Source organism: Saccostrea cucullata, unplaced genomic scaffold (assembly GCF_032062105.1).
Source record: "Saccostrea cucullata isolate Sc308-1 unplaced genomic scaffold, CSIRO_AGI_Scuc_v1 ctg3366, whole genome shotgun sequence".
NCBI classification, from domain to species: domain Eukaryota; kingdom Metazoa; phylum Mollusca; class Bivalvia; order Ostreida; family Ostreidae; genus Saccostrea; species Saccostrea cuccullata.
This window is the reverse complement of record NW_026921044.1, coordinates 57,900-85,000: the sequence shown is the minus strand read 5'-3', so window position 1 is coordinate 85,000 and position 27,101 is coordinate 57,900. Positions and strand designations below refer to the sequence as shown.

Here is a 27,101-nt window from a genome sequence, read left to right as displayed (position 1 = left end):
TTATAAACGGTATTAAAATTATACAGAGATGAAAATAATACATGCCTCGTTGAATGTTGTTTTGAAGAAAGATAGTTCTGCACTGCACATGGAGAGTCGATTGTGAGTATTATTCAAAAAACAGTCTTTCGTATTTTCAAATGTTACATTCCACAGTAAAAGGTGATCATTTAATTGTACAATTGTATTACTATTAGTATATGTTAGTTTTAAGAATACAAATTCAAATTACAATGAATACAATGTGAATGAATATATTCAATTTAAGCAGAAACCTCTTTCATTTGGCTAACTGTGGAAGATAATTTTTCATTACTCTCTGACAGGATGGCTACCTTCTCTTCTAATGACTTTATTCTGCTATTTTTATTTTCCAATGCACTTTTATATCTGTAAAGCAGATGTCATTTTTCGTATAGTTTCTATAGTATTTGCAATAGTTAAAAATAAAGAAAAAGTGCTGAATATCAACCCCGTTCATAAAACTGTGACCGGGTAAACGTTGGATTTTCTTTTAAAACTTATTTTGTGCTTCACGTTTAACTCAAAATAATGTTTTCTTTTAAGTGTTAAAAACATACCTGATTTCATTCTTCTCAAGTTCTTCGATTCGTTCCCGCTCTTTGCTGCAAACTATTGAGACATCCGTGAATTTGTCTTTCGTTTCATCCCAATGCATCTGATATTGAGATCTGACTCTCTCTTCTATACTGATTTCTTGTTTTGTAAATTGATCAACCGTTGTTTTCAACGATAGAATCCTTTCATGGAGTTCCTGTATCCTCGGGTGATAATACGATACATTTCGTATCAGAACCTCAAGGTCCTCTCGTAACTGATAGATATCTTCTAGTTCTAGGATGTCGCCTTCTTCAGTCGTTGACGTACCGCTCAAAATCAACAAAAGTGAGCGAACATTGAAATCTATGTCCGCATAAATGTGTGACTGTGGCACACAGGGTGTGGGACAGCTTTCCATTTTGAAGTCAGTTCGAAAGTACGGATAGAACTCGCAGAATTGCCTTTATATAATATAAGCTTTAAACTGCACTGAGCACAATTTCTGAGAAAGCATGTTTCTTGGAATCTAGGTATTTATATGAAAATAAGTTTACACACTCAACGACGAAAACTATCAAGCATGTGTATGCAAATCTAAACAAATCAAGACTATGCCCGATTGGTTCTCAAAGAATATAAGAATTTGCAGGTGCATTTGTCGTCAGCGGAACTAATTTTTTATTATTCCTATTTTAAGTCTTACACAGTCCTACTTTTTAGTAAGTAAAGATAATGTGATTATAATATCTTCAATTGTAAATTGAATTTCGTATACGCTCATAAAACCTTGCCTTTCTAGGGTGTAATTCATGCATTTTAAACAGTTATATTTTTTAACGAGAAAAGGCATCATATTATAAAAAAAAGAATCTATCAAGGTGGATTGTGCAGTTTTAGAATGCATGTATGCATTAACATGTTTTAATATTGATACAGTACTTATCCCTTTTCGAATTTGCTACTGTTCTCATTTAATCGAGTACGTCATAGTATTCAGCCTTAAAACTAATTCTTCTTATTCTATTAAATTCGAAAGCTCTTTCAAGAAACTGTAGATATATGTGGGTATGTCCTTGCCAAATTGAAATTTGTATATAACCTCCATGCAGTATGAATTATTTGCATTTATATATATCACACTATCAAATCATATTAGATAGGGAGATAAACTACCTTCTATGAATGATAAATTGCCATGGCATAACAAACAATATTCAAATTACAAGACATTACTGTCAAATCAAAAATCAGAGCGGGGTATGATACATTCTATCAATGAAATATGGAAATAAAAAAAATAGTATTCAAGTTACAAGACACAACTATCAAATCACAAAATGACATCCATGAACCTAACACATCAGATATGGATGTCATGGAGGAGCGAGCATCCATTGCTTTCTGATCACACCCGCTGTATCACATTTGAGAATACAGTTGGTAAAAAAAACAATTATTCTGAATAATTGCAGTCAGAATTTGACCTTATACGAGATTGGAGGAGCGAGCATCCATTGCCTCCTGATCACACCCGCTGTATGCACATTTGAGAATACAGTTGGTAAAAAAACAATTATTTAATTTTGAATATTTGCAGGCAGAATTTGACCTTATACGAGATTGTGTTTGATGACAATGACATTGCTCAGCCTACATTGAAAAATTAATAATGGTTAAAGATACCTAATTGTATGTAGTTTAAAATAGGTAGATTTTATAAAACATGTGAACTTAGTGATTGGAAAGAATTAAATTTTTGTTAAGAATTGCAAAATGACAACTTTATTTTAATGGGCACATTTTTTTGTTAAATCTTTGAACGTTGTCCATGGAATTAAAAGTACTCTTTTCGGGCTGATTAATTTGTTTGAAAAGGTGAATTGAAGAGTACGGAATCCAGATGGTGCAAAGTAAAAAAAATATTTTATCTGGCAGCCACAAGATTCTGTATACTAAGGAATCATTTTAATTCGTTGGGGTCAATGTTCGTTGGTAAACAAAAGTTGACCTATTCAAAGGGGCGTAATTTCGTGGGTTACTCGTAAATGTGATGTTTCAATGAGTCAATATGTTAACAAAATAAACTTTCGTGGGGATGTAAATTCATGGGTAAGGGTGACCCACGAAATCCACGAACATTGGTCCCCTAAGTATAATGATGATTCTACCGTACAGGGAAATTTATGCCCTCGTTTCAATTTCGCCTATTTCGCACTTATTTGGCGAACTTAAAACCGAGCGAATGGTCGCCCGCGTGGCATAATAATTAGAGCGTCTGCTCTAGAGTCGCACAGTAAAGACTGGTTCGAATCCCACTGTATTAGGAGGAGACCGGTCCTTATGATGAGACTGTATAAACAAAGTTTCCGTGTCGCAGTAGGTGTCGGCACAAAAAAGATCTCTTGCTGCTCAATGGCCCTGAGTGCCGAGTATAGGACAAAATTTGCAGCTCTCCATCGGCAAGTGGTGGCATCTCCATAAGAGTTAAAAATTTTCTAGAGGGACATTAAGCTTAAATCAATCAATCCTCTGTTTAAAGTGAAGGATATGGAGATAACGTACAGTATTCAATATCAAAGTCCGTAAAACAATACAATATAGGAGCAGAGTAAACACGGACAAAGGGTTCAAGAAATTTATTATAAAATCGCGTTAAGAACTGTTTCACTTCAAAACCTCATCACAAGCATGGATAAACAACTCAATTATAATATACATAAATATTCTACACAGTCCATTTAATACATTTCCTGGGTTTTCTTTTTATTTTCTTTATGATAGATGTGTTTAATTAATGCTAAAATACAATTCTTTGGATATGATGTAAAATTGTATATGACTAACAAAGAAGTACATTGTAAGATATACTTTGTAGATATGATGTTCTTTTAGAGAAAGCTATATTTATTAATTGGGGAGTATTATGTTGCTCTTGAATCCATAGTAACATCGTATTTCGAAGGGAAAAAACGGCAAAACAGCATATTGTTTTTCTGCGAATCTTAACCATATGCACATAAAATTTATTTTTTAATAAAATTGTCCTTTCCTGAAATTCGATATTATTCTACACCGAAAGAACATATTTTAATCATCCTACAGATGGCACCATTATAATGGAAAACGAATTTTAAATATCAAATGGTTTTTCGACGAAAAAGAGCGAAAGGGTAACATGCTTTTTTGAACGTTCATTTCAGCAAATGCATATTTCAGCATTTTAAATCTATTTTTAGATAATCTTGTCTATAAACCGGAAATTCGACACTTCCCCTCGCCGAAATCAATTATTTTAATAGTCATTGTCACGTTAACGTTATTATTATTGAGACATTTTTATCAAATTTCTTTAGTCATCGTATTTCAAAGAAGTAGTTCTTTTTGAACATGCAAATTTTAGCAATATAAAGATCTCTTTTGTGATAATCCTCATAATTTTTTATTTGACTGATTAACTTTGTTTGACTTGAAGATCACATTGTAAAATAACTATGCACTTTCGTTCTAAATTAAACCTTCCCTTGACCTCCTTTTAGAGATTAACAACTAACGCATATTGGTCATTACTCATGCATGCTCCACAATTCTTATCGTATTAAATTGTTTACTAACCTTGTCTTACCTTGTTTATCTGACATTATTTTTTAATTGAACAATTATCTCCTTTATGTGGAGCATGACATTGCATACTAAATTTAAATTCAATGAAAATCTTCATAGAGCGGTGTTCCTCGTGTTATTTCCCTATTAACAGGGTACACATATCTTGTGTAGAGTTGAGCATAGATAACTCACTCACTTATACCAGACTTTAAAGATTGACACAAACTTTTCTTAATACTCAAAATCCTTTTAGGAAGATGTTCAAATGGTTGAATTTTATTGCCGTAAAAATTATTATAATATCAATCGTTGACACTCGGGGACCTGTTAATTTAGTGGCTAACTTGACCATACTTTGGATAAAAATTATATATGAGCCCCAATTTGTCCAACATTGTCTTTTGGATGTATTTTAAAAGTTTAAATTAAAATACACATTCTGTGCAAATGAGATCAATAGACAAGTTCCATTTTGATGTAAACAATGTCGTTAAAAACTCGTATGCATATGAATAACTGTTACAATAGAAATGTGACAAAACTGTTAGACCCCCACCTCAAAAACTGGTGTCGTTCGGCGTTATCTAATACTTCCATGTTATTTAATATATCAACACCTGCTCTTAAGTCATTGTTTAATACCTGAAGAACATATTAAAGTTAATGAATATTGTGATTTTATTTTGTGCAAAACACCGGGACACAACTCTCATAGCTAAGTGCACTCATACTTTTCAGATTTTTCTTTCAATCTTAACTGAATTTACTAATTACACTTATTATAATTAACTTCACTTCACTTAACTTAACTAATTAGGGCTTTTCGACTTTTGTCGAAAAGACCTATTGTTTTCGTCTTGTTTTTTATTATTATTATTATTATTATACTGAACACTTCTATCGTTCAGCATTTAGGGAGTACCTTTGAGAATAGGTATATTATTTTGTAACCACTAAATAGCAAATTAAAATCTCTCGTGCGTGAAACAAGAACAACTTCCGGAATAGTCACTTCCGGTTTCTACTAAAGGAAAACTGAAAATTCTAAAGAAGCCGAAAACATTTTTAATTTTAGTGTCTAGACTCCCAAATTTGAAATATGAATTCTAGAGACATAATCCAATAAAAAAGTGCGCGTATGTAATTTTTGAACGCAAATACTTTTCGAGATATAAGACTTCAAACATTGAAGAAGGGGGGGGGTGAAAGTTTTGAAAGTCACAATTACGCTACAAAAATTATTTTGAGCATAGAAATATGTTAGAACTCATTAGTAGAACATATATTGTAAGTTTCATATCAATCAGAACAGAACTTCCGGTTTTATGGGTCTTGAAAGTTTTATTTTAAATTGAAATTAATCGTGGAACATTATCTCTTAAAGTATTCAGTATTTTCTTGTAATATTTTGTATGCAGAATAACTCTAAAACTGTTGTGACTTCTTCAAATTATTAAATTGAAATGTTTGAAAATAGGGGATTTTTAGGGGCCAACATTGCAAACAGACCTTTGCCTATAACTTTTTTTATTTCTCAATGAATTTTCAAATGGTTTTCAGATTTGACTTAAGCATACAAAGGACAGTCTAAAAAATATGGTCCGTGGGTCACTTTTTGACCCCTTAAAGGAGTTTTAGAGACCTGAAAAATTGCATTTATAAGTCTTTTAGAAAATATTTGTGAAGAGTTATCTCCCTTTGGCAATCTATTTGAAGACTAATATGCTGTCTATGTTTCAATTTTGGTATGCATATGAAAAGTACTTCCGGTTTTATGAGTGCCTTAAATTTGCCTACGGAGATTTCTATGTTTAGTTTGAAATCACGCTAAATTAATCATGGAACATTATCTCTTAAAGTATTCAACATTTTCTTGTAGTATTTTGTATGCAGAATGACTCTGAAACTGTTGTGACTTCATCAAATTATTAAATTGAAATTTTTGAAAATAGGGGATTTTTAGGGGCCAACCTTGAAAACAGACCTTTGCCTGCAACTTTTTTAATTTTCAATAAACTTTCAAATAGTTTTCAGACTTGACTTAAGTACAAAGGACAGTCTAAAAAATATGGTCCGTGGGTCACTTTTTGACCCCTTAAAGGAGTTTTAGAGACCTGAAATTTTGTATTTTAAAGTATTTTCAAAAAAAATTGTGCAAGAGTTATCTCCCTTTGGCAATCTATTTGAAGACTAATATGCTCTCTATGTTTCAATTTTGGTATGGATATGTAGAGTACTTTCGGTTTTATAAGTACCTTAAAATTGCCTATGGAGATTTCCATGTTAAATTTGAAATCATACGATGTCCATTATTTTCAAAGGGAAGCAAGGAAGTCTCATAATATTTCACATGAAAAACTACTTTAACATTGCCCTTCGTTGCTTAGGTCATGAAAATGAAATTTCTTAAAATAAAAGGAATTTTAGGGGTCAGTACAGAAAATAGTTTTTTGTTTATTACTTTTTTATTTGTTCATAGATCTTCAAACTGATTTCGGTTTTGAGTTAAGCGTAACAAGGGCAATTTAAAAATAATGGTCCGTGGGGTCATTTTTTGATCCCTTATGGGTGTTGTAGAGACCTGAATTTATGTATTTTTAAGTAATTTTAAAAATAAAGACGCAAGAGTTATCTCCCTTTGTCAACCTGTTTGCAGTCTAATATGCTCTCTATGTTTCAATTTTGATATGCATATAAAGAGTACTTCCGGTTTTATGAGGCCCTTAAAATTGCCTATGGAGATTTCTATGTTAAATATGAAATCATAGAATGTCCCATATATCAAAAGGAAAGCAAGCGATTCTCGTGATATTTAACATGAATAATGACTCAATCATTGTCTCCAGTTGGTAAATAGAAGGGACTTTAGGGTTCAATTCAGAAAACAGCCTCCTCTCCATATCTTTTTTATTTTTCAAGCAATCTTTAAACTTATTTTGGTTTTGCATTAAGCATAAAGAGTGCAGTTTAAAAAATATTACCCGTGGGGTCACTTTTTGACCCCTTATATGAGTTTTAGTGGATTGAAAAAAAATACATTTTCATATGTTTTAAATATTGATGAAAGAGTTATTTCTCTTTGAGTAGAAAATGATGGACAAAAAAGAATCGTTATGTTTTCAGTTCAGTATTTATCTTAAAAGAACTTTTGTGAAATTGAACCTTATGAGTTTTATATCATGTAAGTTTTTAAAGCTCTTGATTTTTAGGCGTCGAAAAGCCCTCCGTTTTTGTTTAACGACAAAAATAAGGTCTAGTTCCTATTGATATTGTGGAGAACATTATTTCGGCAATGAAAACATATTTACAATTTTTTTCTTTCAGATGTAAAACCAGAAGGAAGTAGCAGTGCATGTGTAATAGGTAAAGACACCCATCGATCTAAAAAAAATCCTAAAACAATACAAATAATGTTAAAAAGGTAAAAACACGGACCTCTGAAAATTCCAGAGGCGGGATCAGGTGCCAAGTAGGTGATAGCATCCCATGTAATCCAGTTACATCCGCTCTGACCGTTTGCATTGATATCTATAGCTATGTAAAAAAATATAAGGCTACTGTTAAACGGGGGGGGGGGGTAGGCGAACATTCACAACTATGTATGAAGTTAATAAAAAAGTAAAAAGTACTCGTTATCGAACAAACGATTCAATAAATTCTGATATCATTGTCTTTGAAAGTTTTCCGAACATCGTAATTGATGTAATTACTTACAATGGTAGGTTGAAAATTAACTATTATTAAAATGTAAAGAAAAAAGCTTGTTTCAAAAGTAGATTTTGTCGTAAATATCGTGGATTCATCATTTGATTTGAATGTTTCTTTGGGGTTTTTTTTTTTTGTTTTTGTTTTAGTTTTTGCGTTTTTTTTCTTTTAAAGTGAATTGATTTAATTGAAAACATTTATCTATATATGGAGGGGGATTCCCTGTCTGTGAAATATATGGAGATAATGAAGAGTATCCAAGATCAAAAGTTAAGATAAAACAGATTACATAATAGGAGCAGAGCAAACACGGACATCTCATACATCGGAGGTGGGATCAGGTACCATGGAGGAGTGAGCATCCCCTGAAGACCGGCCACACCCGCTCTGTGCTCCTTTTCATGAAACAACCGAGAAATCCATCGTCAATTCAGTGTATAAATGGTGGTCTAACAATTAGTATGACCAACATAGAAAACCAATGTGACCTTCAAATATGCTCAATTGGTCATTGAGACTCTTGTTTATTCTGTAGGATAATTAAAACCACAAAATAGTGAGTGTTGACTAGTAAATTTATTTTATTAAAGGTGGAATGTCAGACAAAGGCATCTTCGCTAGCCAAGTGTTTCTGATACGCTACTCTCCTCATGAACCCTTGGCATACGGTGTTTACAGAAGTTGGGTTTTTTCTCTAGATCGGTCGACCAGTCAGCAACTGCTTTTTTGTAAATGACGATATTTGCTTTCGGAGTACTTTTTGACTCTTTAATCTCGGAAATGAAAAAAAGCAAGTAAACAACTTTCCGTAAGATAACAATGCGATTCTATGTTATAGATATGGTGTCATCCAATATCTTCTAAATTATGTGATTAAGAATCTCTTGATTTGTAGTATAAATAATAAATAAGCATAACTCGTAGCGTATCAGAAACCCTTGGCTAGCGAAGATGGAAAAAGGAAGCAAAACGAGAGAGAATTATCTCAAAATGGAAGTAAATTGTTATATGTAACTATTGACCATTGTTATAAACTCTCGTATTTTCACAAACAGGATGCATTTTATAACAGAGGCTAAGAAACAGCGAATCAGATAACGTTAACTTCAGTTCAAGTACATTGTACACGTAGGTATGTTGCCTAATTAATTCCTACATTCCTACCCAGTATGTCCGCAGCCAAAAGAGAGAGGAGAAATTATCTTTAATATGCCTTTAAGATGCTTTTTTATTCATAAAAAAATGCTGGATTCTTTAAAATCGATGATTAATTGTGGAATTTGATTCGAATGATAAGTAATCTTTGTGGACTTATTTATGTTGTTGAAACCAAGGGTCACTTAGTAAAAGAATATCGTGTCATAAATTTCAAATACATAATGGGGGTCAGTAGCTTTTATATAAGCAATTTCATTCACGTTATATTTACAGTACTTTCTTTCGTTTGTAAGGAATTTATTGTACAGAGAGGCGTGGCAGTCGAGTCGCGCAGCCGAATGGAGTACCGTAGCCACAGGTGTCAAAATTATGGAATGCATTGTGAAAAAAAAGTCCGAATGCATACATGTACTTGTATATTATACGAACATGTATCAGTGTGCATGTAACTCAAGGAACCCAGAAAACAGGTACTTTTAAGAAAATCATCGATCGAACTGCGCGTGTTTTCAATATTGTCAGATTTAAATTATCTTGTTTTCGTTTGAATATACGTGTTTTAGTGAATTCTGTGTATTGTTTTTATTTTTTGTTTAAAGCAGTTAACTAATGAGTTTACATGTATTTCTCTTGAAAATGGTTTTCACGTAATTCAGGGATGGAGTCGATTACATTAAAAAGTAATTAATCAAATTACAATTACTTTGACTTTCTCTTCAATCAAATTACAGCTAGGCTTTATAAATCATGTAATTAATTGCTTTATAATTACTTTACAAAAACTGTAATTAATTAATTACAGTCAAGTACAATTACTTTTTTGTTCAATTACCCCATCCCTGTCACGTATTCATTTATAGAGTGAAGGTGGGGTTAGATTCTGTGAGATTTCTCATGTTTCCTCTAGATATTGTGTATAAGCTTACAGAAATTGAAAAAAAAATATTTAAAAACCATCGAATTCTGTCGGAAGTTATTGTACGGTAAATTGGAAGTTATTGTACGGCGAAGCTCCGCCCCCTTGAAATTATAGTACGTTGGAATTCAGCCAAAGGTTTTCTATCTGATTTAAAGTATGGCCAACATCAAAAGAAAAAGTACCGCACCATGACACAACTTATCATTATAGGTTTGTCAATGAAAAATAGAATTCTAGAAAAGATTTACCACCACATAAACATGTTTTCAATGAGAAAACCTTTCTGTAGACGAGAAGAATTTTGTTCTAGAAAACTAGGGATAGCCTTTTCTTATGGATGCAATTACATTAAATTGTCAATACTTTTTTAAAATCCACATTGTAACAATGTATATGTGATGGAACATTTTAACCATGTATAGAGACGTAAGCAAAGTATATTACAATAATATTTTTTAATAATGTTGTCTCTTTTGATTCAGAATTATGGATTCGGAAACTTCAAACAAAGATACACAATTAGACAAAAAAGTGCTGAGAATCCAAAGTTGTGCTGTTCTTGTTAAGATACAAATATTTACTGGTATCATTGCTGTTATTGTTGATATTTTAATTCTTTCTGATAGATACTGACACTTACTGTTGTCTTTACTGTCCGATAAAAGCTGATATTATTGACGTGCTGCCGATGCTGAGATTTACTGATTATTATTGTGTCGATCGTTTCTAAGGCTCAGGCACGTAGCATCGTTTTTAAAGGGGGGGGGCAACCAGAGAATTTTTTTTTACTAACCTGAAAAAGTTGACAAGCAATAAAAAAAAAATTAAAAGTTGCCCAAACGCGAAAATACTATTTCGTGGGTGGGTGGGGGGGGGGGGGGGGGGGGGGGGGGGGGGTAGTGGCCAACTTTTTCAAAGCCAATTTACTTTAACTTCCAATTTTTGTCGTACAATTTCCTGATATCACTATTCTATGGTAAAAAGTGTGGGCGCCAAGCATCCTTTAAATGAACATTTTCTATAGTAAAGGTATTGTTGGGGGAAAAAAGTGGGGCCGGCCCGGCCCCCCGGCCCCCCCCCCCCCCCCCCCGGTTGCTACGTCCCTGAGGCTGAGAGGGTTCTAAAATAGTCTGAGAAATGATTACCGTATATCATGTTATTTTTACAACTTTTTTTTTTGTTTTGTCAATGTGCACCACATGTCATATTATTTATACTATTCATTTTATCGAAGAACAAAGAGAAACAACTCAAACCATCAAGAATATTCTAAAGAAAATCCACACTTTATTTGTTTCATATATATTTCATTTATTTATTTTATGGAAATGATTATCTTATTTTACATCATAATGTTTAAATTAGACGATTCATGTTTATGTTTTTTCTATATCTTTATTTTCTACTTACATGAAGTTTTCAATATCTGAGGGAAATAATTCTGTTGTTCTTGAAAGTCTTTACTTCGTGTAAATTAAATTGCCCATGCAGGGAGCCATCCCCTTCTCTTCAAGAGAGGTTTGGAGTTTGGCTGCCCCCCCCCCACCCCACCCCACCCAAACACACCATTATTTTACTTTTCTTTTCTTCTTAAACTCAAACTATTTTCACTCAAGAAATAGCCTAGCAATCAGTATGAAAGAAAGGTCTGGATTTTCAAAACATTCTGTCAAACAAAGTTATATTGACAAACGAGTTGATGAAAGAAAAATATAAACAATCTTTTTTAAAATCATCATTTGTTGGGTTCAATGGTCAACTTCTAATGAACATCATTAGAAGTTTAATGCTTAATGCAATGTTCTTGTCAGCAAATGCAATCTAATTTTTTCACAGTGAACTGTTGACGGGTTTTTCCTTTCCTTCCCGATAATGGAAAGAGCTCGCGGTGGTTGTGACCGATCGGTATGGGATGCTCACTCATCTATGGTACCTGACCCCAAACTTTATGTCTTAGAGTTCCATATTTGCTCTGTTCATGATCTTTATTGTTTTATGGATTTTATAGCCAGAAAACTATCAGTGATCTCCATGTATTTTATTGAAGCCATTATCAAACCATTTTTAACTACTATGTTCTTAACAAAATATATCTTCGTCATCTTGATAAACTTCAATCAATCGAAATAGAATTTTTACAAAAAATCAATGATTTTTTAATATTTAATTTCAAAAATGAACGTAAACTTATCACACATGCCGTACCAATAATCTCTTTGTTAGAAATGAGTACCAATATTTACATTAAACACAGAAAGAAAAACGCAACATCATGATGTTATGGATTGTAAAATATGAGAAATAAAAAAGATATTTTACGAAGAGATACTTACAGTGTACATTTATGCAAGACCATGATGAAATATTTTAGAGAAAAGGATGTTTTCTCGAGTTGTTTTCAAATTAATTTCAGCACAATCATGTACATGTAATGTAATTTATATGTTAATGAGTGCATAAGTAAAAAACAGCTTTTTATCACAACGTGTCCCCTGTATAAAAGGCTTTAGTTGGTTAATCAAGTGATTCTGCATCCTCTTGCTCTTCGCTTGCCTGGTAAAATTCTTCGTTAATGCTTGTTTCGGTTCTCACACTTTCCTTTTCAAAAATCTTCTCATGGCTAATTTCTTTATTCTCTGCATATACCATGCTAGATTCACTTTTGAAAATAAATGACAAGATTAATATGTGGTAATGATATACAATTCCTATCCCTTATATCCCAGTTCTGATAATAGATAGTAAATGTGTGCCTATTTAGGAGTAGTATTCAGTTTAAGAAGAACGTTAACTTTTTTTTAATTCTAAATCTTACCTAAGGTCTCCCAGCCTGAAATAAAAAAAAACAAAAAACAATGATATTCCGTAACAAAACAACAACAAAGACAGTAAAATATTAAAAGTGATCTTTGAAAATAAAACTGAAATTTGAAATCACTTGGAAAAGACGGTCACTTTGTTAATGATTTTTTCTTTGTTTTTCAATGTTTCCATTTTGTCACCGTTATAACACTATTCTTGATAGTTTAACAACCCACGACAAAATTTTGATATTAAGGTTGATTTGAGGGAAATTTTAATGAGTTTCTTTATCGTCAACTTCCCTTACTTATGCAGTAATGTACCTCCATCATCTGCATACGATTTTTTTATCCCTCAGTTGATTCGATGTGCAAGAGCTTGCTCTATGTATTAACAATCACAAAAACGGGATAGATTACACAAGGTGATGAAACAAGAATATCAAGAGTCTCGTTTAAAGTCAACATTTCGCAAGTTCTATGATCGATATAATGACATAATAAGCAAATACAATTTATCATTGAGTCAAATGCTAACTGCCTTTTTTTCATATTGATAGTTATGCCATTACTTTACACACTGAATTGACGACGGATTTTTACGTTATTTTCCAATCATGACAAGGAGCACACAACGGATGTGACCAGTCGGCAGGGGATGCTCACTCCTCCATGGCACCCTATCCCACCTCTGATGTTTTAGAGTTTAGTGTTTACTCTCCTCCTGTTTTGTATAGTTTTCATGGACACTGGAGCTTGAATATTGTTCGTTATATCTATATTTTCATCTAGATCCCATTTTTTTTAAATAAAACAGTTGCAGTTCAATTATGAAAGAAAAACTACGGTATATTTGGTACGCTTATTTAACAAAAATGAATTGCACTTATACAAAAGTTACGATTATTTACATTTGTATATTTTGTTATTACAGTACTAGTATGCCGATAGATTTTGTTGTAGATATTTCTTTATATTTAATTGTGTTTGAAATTGAAACCAATTTAACGAAATAAAATTATTCAACATTTATAAAACAAAATAATAAGCCTATCTGGTTAATGTATACTCTATATACTGAAATAAAAATTATTATTTGTGGTGAAACAGTATCCCCAACTTTCAAATTAATATCGAATGTTACTAGTGTTGCAGCACGTGAAAGGTTATAATTTGATTTTTATGGTCGTAAAATTTAACGAGATCTTATTTATGTTGCTTGGTACATGTACATTTATATAAGCAAAAAAAGATATAAATAAGGAAAACGAAATGCGACAAAATGAAAAAAAAAAAGATCTGGAGATGTGAAAACAATATTGAACATTCCTGAAAAAAACGTCTTCCTAATCGATTTAGTTGGTTCATATGCGTACTATGAAAATGAATACCAATTATTAAAGAAGGCTGCAGAAAAACTGTAAGGTTTACAAAATAAGTTGCTTTACCTTAAAAATGAATATCTAAATAGTGCAATAAAGGAATCAAACTTAGGAAAAAAATATTAACATGATTGTTCATTACTTTGAGACGACGATATCAACCATGATGCGAAATTCTCCCCTCAGTCTTGTGCATCTGTGTCGATCATGCGAAGTTGAGCAATTAGATTCCATTTTTCCCCATAACTCCTGAACTTTTGCTACTCTTTCTTGCAGTTGTAGAAGTTGTGCTTTATAACTTTTCTTGAATTTCAGTATCTCCGTTTCTGTTTTGTTCATCTGAAAAAAAGATATATTTTTATCTCGCATATGGAAAGACACCAAAGACAAATCTGCTTTATATTCGAATATTTTACTCACTCGAGAAAGAAACTGATGACAAATTTATAGCTCTATCATATGACAATCGTGAAAAAATTCAACTTTTCTTTCATTAACCGTCCTTATTTGAATAGCAAAACCATTATCACAGGTATATACATGTAGGTTTAAGTAGCAAGTTGATTCAAAACGAATGAGCGAGTTCTTCATACGAACGATTTCTAAAACAAGCTTTTGACAAATAAGCTGATGATGCAGGGAAATTACAATCTCTCTATGTTATATTTGCCAATAAGTCGATACAATCATTATCTTTTATAAACAATGTTTATCCATTAATTTTATTTAAGAAATAAACAACAATGTTCAAAAGTTCTTTGGGAAATAAAATAAGTTGATCATGTGATCAAATCCTGTGAAGCCCGAGGAGTTTCTCAGTAGATTTGATCGCGTACCAAGTGAGTTCATTTCCCAGTGAATTTTTAACATTGTTGTTTATAATTTTTATTTACAATTAAGACGAGTAAATTCCGAGTAAAAATGCATTTATTATACTATGGGGCCGTCATTTTGCTATGTTGTGACGAGCAATGACCTATAAGTTGTTTGATCTCGAAAGTTCACCTCGCACCAACATTTGATCATTTACATTCATGTTTAGCACTCCAGTTCAGGAAATATCTGTTCATAGTGATAGAACAATGATTGCTGCTGAGAATAATCTCACTCTTTCATGAGGTCTTAAGATATTTGAAGGGAAAAGCGGTGGTATCGTCTGTTTTAGTTTACAAAACTCCATAGGGTTTTCGGGTTTAAAAGGTAAGTGCAGTTTTAGGCTAAATATAGTATTCAAAAAATATTCACATCGAAAGATAATTAATTGTACATTTCTTGATTGATTGAAAAATATCCATATTATGTAATCAATTTATCTTTTTCATCCTTATTAACTTAGAAATATTCCAAAACAAGCTGGACAGTGACAGAAATATGCATACAAAATATCATCTCGCTCTTTTATTCGGTCGCGCTTTGACCTCTTGCCCCCAAATAGAGTTCATAGAGAATTGAATATATTTTCTCTTCAATAGCTTCATCTTAGAAAGATATTTGCAAATGTAAATATATTCGATTGACAACAGATTTCTCCGTTTATCCTATGATGGCAGATGGCGCACAGCAAGGGTCACTGGTCCAGAGGAGATGCTATTCTATTCATGACACCTGATTCAATCCCCGATTTTTTATTTTTTTCATTTTGTCCTTCATTGCCCTAAATTTTCAGATTTTTGATCTCCTTCTTTGGTCTGCTAACACCTTGTTCTGTTGAATTACTCTTCGTTTTCTTAATATTTCATACTGACGCAATATCAACATGCAAATATTTAAACAATGGGTCATTATATTTTGAAAGATAAAGCTTCCTTATTGCACACTCTTTGAAAACATATTAACTAACGCCCGTTAATGCGTTATGAAAATTTATTTGCACACACCGTTCTAGTTATGAGACTATATCTTTCAAAAAATGATGATTCATAGCTTATATTTACGTTATACATTGTTCAACTTTCTGTCTTGACTGCAAATGCGATAAACATTTTAAAACCCATATATTATCCTACGTGTAAGCTGCAATAAATGGAAGAACCAAAGTAACAGAGTTTGATCAAGGTGATCGTAATTTTGTTTTGATTTTCGCGTATAATGTTGCACTTTTCCTTGGCGTTCAACGATTATGACGCAAAAATAAAACATGCTTTAACCATTTGTCCCCCTTTCTGTTTTATTATGTCTTGTGCCATAGATTTCTATTCACTTTTTATGCAAAAGAAATATTTAATGTAAAAATATTTTCATATAGATAAATTTCAAACACGTACTTTAACTTGATACTGTTGTGCAAGGTATCGTCGCTCTGCCTCGAGTCGAATGTTGTAGATATTCCTTATGATATTTGTTGTCTGTATGATCTGTGCGTCCCAATACTGCTGAATTCTTGTTTTGTCAAACACCCACTCGTCATACATCCTCATTCCAATCGTCTGAAATAGATCATTTGAATAACATTTATATTTAACGCAAAGTTATATTTTTGAATAATGAAAATTGTTTCACTCATTTAAGTTAGAATAAGTTTGCTTTAGTTTCTGTTTAGTGCGTTCCCTAATGAACATTCCACATGCCTGATTTAGTGTTGTTTTGAAGAAAGATAGTTCTGTACTGCACATGGCGAGTCGATTGTTGGTAGTCTTCAAAATCCACTCTTTTGTATTTGCAAATGTTACATTCCACTGTAAAAGGTGTTCATTTAATTGAATGATTTCATTAATTATACGTTTTAAAATAAATACTGATTCTGAAAAGAGGAAATAAAGATGAAATGAATGAATGAAAACCTCTCTCATTTGGCTAACTGTGGAAGATAATTTTTCATTGCTCTCTGACAGTGTAGCAACCTTCTCTTCTAGTGACTTTATTCTGCTATTTTTATTTTCCAATGCTCTTTTGTATCTAGAAAAAGAAAAAGGCATTTTGCCATATCAATTAGAAAGTTATTTTTACGGTTCTATATTTGTTAAACACAATTATATCATTTAAAAAAGGAAAAGACCTTAAAAACAAGCCTTGAATGGTGTCAAAAATAAATCGAGTCATCGAACCATCACATCATCGTCATCGACTAGCGTGCCATCGTGATCGCGTCATTGCAATATGGCTCCATAGTGCTATCGTTCCATCGTCAGCGCATTGTCGCGTAAGCACATCATCATCGCGCTACCGTACCATCGTTTCATCGTTGTCGCACCATCGCATCATCGTCATCACACTATCGATCTAAACCACGATGGTGTGATGATGCGATAGTGAATAACATGTCCCTATATATCCGGATTAAATATTAAAAAGTCACAGTAGTTCAGTCAGAGCTTTAAAACCGAGGCCCTTGGCACGATTAAGAACTCTCAATATTCAATGGAATTGAGTGCCAAGGTTTAAATTAGAACTCTTCACTAGTAATGAAGAAGCTAATGAGTAATGAGCAAAAAAAATCCGTATAGGGTCATTAATCAATATACAATCACTCGATCAGATTTTTTGCTTCACGTTTAACTCAAAATATTTTTGTTTTATTAAATACATTTACAAACCTTATTTCATTCTTTTCAAGTTCTTCGATTCGTTCCCGCTCCTTGCTGCAAACTATTGAGACATCCGTGAATTTGTCTTTCGTGTCATCCCACTGTAGCTGATATTGAGATCTGACCCTTTCTTCTATACTGATTTCTTGTTTTGTAAATTGATCAACCGTTGTTTTCAACGAAAAAATCCTTTCATGGAGTTCCTGTATCCTCGGGTGATAATACGATACATTTCGTATCAGAACCTCAAGGTCTTCTCTTAACTGATAAATTTCTTCTATTTCTAGGATGTCGCCTTCATCAAATGTTGACATGCCACCCAAAATCAACAAAAGTGAGCGAACATTGAAATCAATGTCTGCATAAACGTGCGACTGTGGCACACAAGGTTGGGGACAACTTTCCATTTTGAAGCGTATTCCAAACTTCAGATAGAACTCACAGAATGCCTTTATTATATAAGCTGCATGAGCACAATTTCTCAGAAAAGAATGAATGTCTACGGTACTTTATTTCTGAGAAGCTGCGTATTCATATGGAAATTAGTAAATAGGTTTAGGCGGAAAACATAAAGCATGTTTATGCAAATCGGAACAAATGCAGACATTTATTCGACTGGCTCTTTATTTTTTCTCACAGAATAAAAAAAAAAAAAAGGTGTGGATTGTGTCGACAACAAATTTTGTTTTTTCACCATTATAATTAAGGTCAATTAAGAGAATGTCGAAGCAAAGGTTTGAAATAAAAATGGAGGGTATCAATCTTTTCATAAACGTTTCAATTTGCCTGAATTCTTTCGATGAGGTTTAGACTGGGGATATATCTGTCCAACTTTACTCCAATACAAGAACTCCATCTCAAGAATACTAAATTGATATTACGTTTTTAGGGAAATCTACAGAAATTAATTGAAGCATGCGTTAACTCTTTGATAAATAGTAAAAAAAAAAAACTTCATGAATTTAACCATACTTTGCAATTTCAAATTGTGTTTCAGAGGATTTGTTAAGAATTGTTAATCTAATCAGTGTGATATGAATTACTTAGTTTTCTTTAATGCCTTCATATTTTAACCAAGTCTGTTATGTATTAGCCAACACTTTGAAATGAAAGTGCGGAGACAATAATCAATGATCAATTCATATTTAACTTATTCTTAATAAACATTTGAAGTATTGAATACCATCAATTTTTGCTTCTCTCGGTTTTATTTGTAAATTGGCCTTTGAAGTATTAAAACATAGGAACGCTTTATAATCAAAAACCTAAAAATTTGTTTATTGTTTATTTTTTTATCTTCATGTCACATTTGCTTAGAGAAAAGGGGCTTGTGGAAAGGGATACTTGCTTCTTATGTGTTCTGAGTGATTTGATATTTTTCTGCTCAATCTGTTGTGCTAGATTTGTATAAATTTGGTCAGAAAAAACAATCACTATCTTCATATTTTCAAGGTAAAAAGACAGTTTGAAACATGCAAACTGTTATGTAATTGTCTTAACATTTTAAAAGATCTCCCAGGCGGTACATGTAGACACGCATGCGCAAATATGAATATTTAATAGATAATTTGATTTCAAAATTGATAATTAAATAGACTGGACTGATTAAAAAGAATACTTGATAAAACGATTAATTACTAATCGTATATCAATCGTGCGCAGTTTATATATATGCATTCAAAAAATGCATGTTGTGCGTTTTGATTTTTTTTTCTCTTCTTGACTCCAATATTTGTTGAAGGATAATTTAAAAGTACATTAAAACAATAGACATTATTATCTTGAATTTTTCTGCTGATATAGATGATTAATATATATGAATTTCAAGCATGCCTGACGACTGTTAATACACAAGCAGAAAGAACTGTTTTAGATATCATTCCAAATCTAATCAATCTTTAAACTTTTTACATTAAGGGCTAAGACTTTTCAAGGACGAAATTAATAATAATGTATAAATAACTGTGACCTAGTTTTATGGATTTAACATGTTTAAGCTAGATTTGGAGGATATTAGAAACTTTTTCTCAGCTTACCAAATGTTCCATATCAAGTTTTCAATAACAAAAATTCCATGACATGAGATACAACCACTGCTGGACATTTTAATAGTATTTATCTCGTTGCCTTTTGTAATTTAGTGGATCATAAATCATAATAAGAAATACGTAATGTACGCATGCCTGTTTGTATGTCCATTTGTATGTCCATTAATGACGCTTACATGCATTTCTTGGTCGAAATAATAAGCTGTCTGAATTTTTTCAAGCATTATGACACAAACGAAATACAAATGCAAAATGCAACCTTAATTCAATGCAAGTTCCCTTAATGCAATAAACAATAAATATGGGTTAATATTGGTATCTTTTCTATGCCAATAGATATGAGTAAATTGCCATATTGAAAAAAAAGTCAAGAACCCATTATAAAAATAATCTTCATAAGCTCTTACTGTTTACAAATGTATGTTTGGACACAAAACAACAACAAAACTGGATTTTGTTAAAGATTCCATGGATAACTCAGATTGTACTTTAACTTTAAACCCAAAAAATGACACGTTAGTAAAAGTCGCGGTTTCAACCCTGTGCTTCGACGGACTAATGTCGTGAAATGGGTTGCAACTTGGTATTTTGCCAAACGCTCGCACTCTGACGTTGAATCTGTGGATCTTTCGAAGAAAACCAAAGTTCAGTCTTGCTCTAGACATTGGCACTGTAAAGATTCCCTACTGTACGTCCTGTACGTCCTGTTATTTTTTAAATTTGTTCTTTGTCGGTTACGGTGATTTATTGATGTTTGGAAAAAATCGAATAAAACGTAATACGAGGGTTGATCCAAAAGTAATGTCACTGTGTCCATATCTTTAGTATATGGCGTCATATTATCAAATATAATGCACCAAAAGATGCATAAACATAAATCTAATCAAAATTGAAAATTTCATTTAATAATGTTCAATTGAATTCATTTTATAGATGTTTTAAACATTAAACACAGGGGGTGTCGGCGCGTCACAACTAAACGTCACGTTTTAAAGTAAATATTGTTAGAAAAAAAAAAAAAACATATTTAAAAAAAGAATCTAAAAATTCGTCTAACCGTCCAATATTTTAAAAGACAACATTTACGACATTTTCTAATCTTTAGTTAGAAATTAAATGGCAGCATTGTTTTTTTTTCTCATCATAAACAGTATTGTTTATATCTGATGTATTTGCAGAAAGGAAATGTCGAAATGGAATGAAACACCGAAACGAGTTGTAATGTATTTTTCCTTCAAAATTGGGAAATCACAAGTAGAAAGTTATGATGGTAAATCAAACTCGCAGAGGAAAGAATGTCAATGAGAGAGACTTTTTCATAGATGGTTTCAGAGATTTTGGGCGGGTAATAGCTAAATAAATGATCATTTGGGGGCAGAAATACCGAAAGATAGGAGGTCGGGTGGAAACGTTCAATGGCGTCGACGTTGTCGTAAAAGAGATTAGTGGCAGTTTGAGTGATATGAGACACTTTTAAATTTGTCTTATGGTAATGTTCAAAGAATTTTGATGAAGGATTAAATTATAAATAAAGTGTACAATTGGTGCCAATTGTTCTTAAAGAAAATAAAATATGTGAATGTTTTGTGAATATCATTTTTTTAATAAAACGATGAGAAGGCGTTTTTAAAAGTGTGTGACGGCGCGTATCCGTTTTATGACGTTATTTAGGTGCGGCGACTACCATAATCGCACTCTGTGTTTAATTCGATATTTTGAAAAGCATAAGTCATTTTAATTTGAATTTTACAGGACTGATTTAAAATATATATAGCTTTCATTATGTAAAATTTTGTTAATTTACGTCGACTAGGAGAAATTTTATCGAAGTTGTGACATAACTTTTGAATCAACCCTCGTACAACGAATAATCATCCTCAAAATGTCATCTTTACCATATTCTGTACATTTTATCATTTCAATACTTTACTTCTTTACTCTTAAACTACTTAACGACTAAACTGTTTTGACAATCATTGTAAATATTGTACCATTGTAACGGACACATACTTTTTCAAATACATTTTGTATATCTTTACTAATCGAATTTCGAAGAAAAAAATCGATAAAAAGCAGTGTGATTTTTTAACATTTTTATTTTACAATTTTTAACTAAATGTATTTAAAATCTATTTTCAAATAACCTTGTGTCACCCTGAAATTCAACCTGAAGAAAGATCTTTTTAATAACCAATAAAAAGATTTCAGCATTATAATGGAGGCATAATTTTTAAATACTAAAACTGAAAGTCGTTTTAATTCCACGAAGTTGAAATTTCACGATTTCTCAAAAAGTACCAATCGCGATTGTTTTAATTTCATGCTGCAAGAAATTAATTTATGTTTCTTCAAAACATTAAAACATCTTTGTAAAGTAATGATTGCAATCACGATGGGTTTAATTTTGCGGAAAATTGATAAATCGCGAACGAAGTGAAATTAAAACAATCGTAAATATTTGCCAATAAACAGCATTTTAACCCATGTTGTTTAAGAAAAACAGCAAAAAATCAATATCCCGATATGTTAAACGGTCTTTTTTACTTTAACTATACGCATAAGAAATCTATTTTTGGTAACTTTGTCTCATCCTGAAATTCAACATTATTCAAAATTATGATAAAGATTGTCGTTATATCGTAGACATTTCTTTCAATTCTACCACGATTATTGAAAACATCAAAGGAAAGCGCCGGACATTATTCTCCAAAAAATCACGAACGTTATCAAAAAATTATCAGATCAGAAACACGTATCAAATTAAAACAATTCAAATGCATGTTTGGCTGTAGAATGAAATACAGTTAAACCTGTCTTATCCGACATGCACTGGGAGACAAATTTTGTGTTGGAATAGACAGGGTTTCGGATTACACAGTGTTAAAAAGATGGAAAATATTAAATGGGAAATGATTTTAACGTCAGAAACCACAGTGTGCTAGATTATATATTCAGGTGTCGGATTAGACAGTTTTCACTGTACTTGTTTAGACCGCATCGACGTGTCGTCTTTGTAAGAAATAAACACTGTAAATTTCATAAAGTTGCTGATGAAGTCGGTTTTTATAGCTAAGCGGGGCTATTCCACGGACCTCCCTACACATTAAACAACGTGATCTTAGCAGTAAAACAGGAACATGATTTTGTTATTGTATATTCGTTTTAACTGATCAATACATATAAAGAACAAATTTGTAATTTAAAAAAAGCTATTTTTAATGTAACGAAAGCTTAGATCGTCTGCATTCCATACACAGGTAAGCAAACAAATTTTACCTCTAGTGTTAAATGGAACAGCGTAATCGAGACATGGTGACCTAATTCGTTTCTCTATAGAGGAAACGATCAGCCGTATTTATTGATCTTGGTAGAATAGAAATAAAGTCCTTGTTGTCGTGAATGATGCAGAATAACCTCCTCGGCCTCGAAATGTTGTTTGAAATATAAAAGCCTCGGCTAACGCCTCGGCTTTTATCTTTCAAACAACATTTCTCGACCTTAGAGGTTTGTTACAACGCACTTTGAAAAATTACGCACTTTGAAAAATTTTTTCAAAGTGCGTTAATTTTTGGGACCAGGTTAACGCACTTTGAAAAATTTTTTCATAGTGCGTTGAATTTGGGACCAAATCAACGCACTTTGAAAATTTTTTTCAAAGTGCGTTAAGACTGTACATCATAATTTTACACCATGTAAACATTTAACGCACTTTGAAAAAAATTTCATGAAACAAAAGGAATTAGACATATATTTTAGAAATAGACAACAGTATTATCCCCTCGCAACGTATGATGGGATATAGTGATGAACTTTCAAGAATCGCCATATTTTGAAATAATCATAAATATGATAACATGTATCTAATATTTTTTTCTCATGTCTTACGCAAATTAATAAAGCATATATAAATTAATAAAATACAATTATTTAGTTTTAAATAGCTTTAAAATTGGTGAAAAATAAGCATTTTTTTTCGTTTTTTTTATATAAAAATTTTTCCCCCCCCCCCCCCCGTGAAACACAAAAAGCTTTGACATAAATTTGTAAAATGACAGTCCATATTACCTGTAAATAAGGAATTTTTGTTTCACGGGGGGGGGGAGATGTTTTAAAAATATTTTCAGTTTTCCGTTGATTTCTATATTGAAAAACACAAGTTTTGCCAAAATTATAGAGTTATCTCTCTTTGGTATCCCAAATAAGTAAAGTTTTATGAAAATTCATATGAATATCTATAAAAATTTTGAGAATCATTCCAATACGTTAACTTTTGAGAATTGACTTAGAGATAGGCGGAAGAATAATACTATCCTTCGTAGTTCTTTACGCCCTTGAATCTTGACCTTTTGACCCCAAATTCAAAAGGGGTCTTCCTTAGGCCACAAAGATTCTGTTATGTTAAATTTCATTGCAAAAGCTCAAAGGGTTGTCGAGATATCGTGTGGAAACGAAAGCGTTACAGAAAGACGGATGGACGGACAGCTAGACGGACGGACGGACAGATAGACCCAAATTAATGTCCCCCACTTTTCAAGCGGGGGGCAAAAAGTATCAAATCAGGTTCAAATGATAATTTATCATACCTGAGATTTGTAGGAATATTGACTAAGCCATGCAGAATTTTTTTTCAAAGTGCGTTAATATGGTCGATATTAACGCACTTTGAAAAAAAAAATTTTTTTTCAAAGTGCGTTAACATGGTCCCAAAAATTAACGCACTTTGAAAAAATTTTTCAAAGTGCGTAATTTTTTCAAAGTGCGTTGCCACAGAGGTTATTCTGCAACATTCACGAAAACGCGGACTTTATTTCTTAGATAATTTCATTGATCGCATTTCAAAGAAAAACAGTCGTAAAAAGAATATATCTTAGTGTGCATGTGCTTTTGCGAAATTAACAATTATACATTTAATGATCTTATTTGTGATAACCTTATTTCGTTCTGCTGAGTTGACATTATTCGTTTGACAGTCTAAACATTGTTTTGAAGTACTTAAGTTAAGAAATGAGGAATCATTTTTAAACATCTATTGAGATATAAATACTGGTTGGTCGCAAGATCAAATTCCATATGGGACTGAATGATATATTTGATCTTATTCCAATCCGTATTTATAGGCAGATAGATGGTTTAAATGATACCTCATTAAATTATATTTATATTTGTGACTTGTTCATATTATATATTTGTCTGATTATGACTTTTAAGGCGTAAAATGTTTTATTTTTTAAACTCTTTAAATGCACGTTTGAAACCAATTGATTACGCTTCGATACTTTATGACGTCACTTTTGCAAATGAAAATATTGCGATACTAAGTCAATGAAATATATGAAGATAACAAACAGTATTTAAGATCAAAAGTAAAAGAAAATAAACAAAATAGGAGCCGAACAAACACGGACCTCCGAAACATCAGAGGTGGGATCAGGTGCCGTGGAGGAATGACCATCCCCTACTGACCGGGATCATTCTAAATTAAGCCTTCCCTTGAGCATCTTATTTTAAATTACAATTAATATATTGAATATAATATTTTATATTTATATATAATATAATACATGTAGGTGAAGAAAACAAACAGTGAATAATGTTGTCAAGACATTTTGAGAGATTGTTAAAAGTCCTGTAACTGCAAATTATTTGTCAATAGGTGTTTCTGTTTAAAAATTGATCGTACTGAAAACTTTTCATGACACCTGATCCCACCTCTGATTTTAAAAGGTTTGTGTTTGCTTTTCTTCGATTTTGTTGTGTTTAATTGTGATCGGTTGGCAGGGGATGATCACTCCTTCATAGAACCTGATCCCACATGTTTTGGCGGTACGTGTTTGCTCTGCTCCAGTTTTATATCGTTAAAAAGACTTTTGACTTTTAATTCTGTTCGTTATCTCTCTCTATTCCATCGAATATGTTTTGTTTACATTTGTTCTTAACATACCCAACTACAGATCTCGAAAATTTATGTTTATTATTTTCCTTTCGTTTTTCCTTTCCTTTTATCATCTTATACCGTTGTTTTCTCCTGAACACAATGGCGCTGGATTTGTGTTGCTAAAATTTACAATTTAAACTTCAATGTTGCTTTTGCTTTATAAATCTATATGGTTAAACGTCATCGACATCTCGCGAAACTACTGCGCAAATGTAAAACATCAAAGCTAAATATTTTTTAAGTGAAAGTTAGGTTTCATGTAGTCCAATCAGTCAATCTATTTCAGAATATCTTTGACATATCTTTGAAAAAAAAGAAAGATCTTTGCTGCCAATTTACATTTGTATAGTAACAATTTATTTTTTTTTTACTTTACAGTAAAATAACACTTGTGAATTCTCTGAATTCCAAAATTATTATTTTTTACTTTAAAATTGTGAATAAATTTCCGACTTGCACTGTTGAACATGTAAATTATTTACACACTGATGTCCACGGATTTTTTTCCGGCGTTTTCCCCGAACATGAGGAAGAGCACATGGCGGGTGTGACCGGTCGAATGGGGATGCTCACTCCTCCATGGCACCTGATCCCACCTCTGATGTTTTAGAGGTCTGTGTTTCCTCCGCTACTATTTTGTAAAGTTTAACATCTGTTTATTCTGTTAAATGGACTTTTGAGCTCAAATACTACTCATTATCTCCACATATTTCACACAACTTTTTATGGTCACAATCCTTTTTCTTGAAGATGTTTAAATTGTTGATTTATTAATGCTGTACACAAAAGAAATAGAGATTATTATTGTACTTAATTTTTCCTATGAAACTTTCTTTTAATCTTCACTTAATTGACTAACGTAACTTATTCCGGCTGATATATTGGGGAGCATTAATTTGGAATAGAAATTACTTTTTGCAAGTTTTTCTTTCGGTGTATATTAATCACAAGGAAGCAGCAGTGCTTATGTAAACGGTGAAGAAAATGTACGATCTCAAAAACCCTATAAACAATACAAATATGTTAAAAGGGTATAAATCATGGACCTCTGAAAATTCCAAAGCTAGGATCAGGTGCCTAAAAGGGGGAACAACCCCCTGTTGACCAATCACATCCGGGTGAAACTATGCATTGATCAGGTAGACATTCCGTAGTCAAATCTAATATTGCCTAACAATTGGTAGGACACAATTCGGCCAAAATACAAGCAAGTGATAGGTTATATTTAAGGAATGACTCTAATTCTTGGCCAAATTATCGAGTATAATATGGTTTGGGTCAGTTTACGCTTTTTTATAATCCGCTTCGCGGATTATAAAGCGTAAACTGACCCAAACCATATTATACTCGATAATTTGGCCAAGAATTAGAGTCATTCCTTATAATTTAATTTTAAAATAATTATTCAACTGGGGATGTAAAATTGTGTTGTTTTTATGAGTTCAAATTTACCGCGCAATAATAC

General features: G+C 32.2%; 2 protein-coding genes across 2 annotated transcripts in view; both read right to left on the bottom strand.

The window, feature by feature from the left end:
- The window catches only part of LOC134259051 (uncharacterized), a 44,253-nt gene that overhangs the window by 2,689 nt on the left and 14,463 nt on the right, over positions 1 to 27,101 (bottom strand). Inside the window, exon 4 of the mRNA XM_062741649.1 lies at positions 16,394 to 16,555. Coding sequence (XP_062597633.1) covers positions 16,394 to 16,555 — 162 coding nt within the window. The remainder of the gene's footprint in view (positions 1 to 16,393; positions 16,556 to 27,101) is intronic.
- Positions 264 to 991, bottom strand: LOC134259045 (uncharacterized). The gene is made up of 2 exons (XM_062741642.1): positions 582 to 991; positions 264 to 390 (listed from the first exon to the last, which is right to left on the bottom strand). The coding sequence occupies exons 1-2, from the start codon at positions 977 to 979 to the stop codon at positions 264 to 266; spliced, it is 525 nt and encodes a 174-aa protein (XP_062597626.1). The 5' UTR covers positions 980 to 991.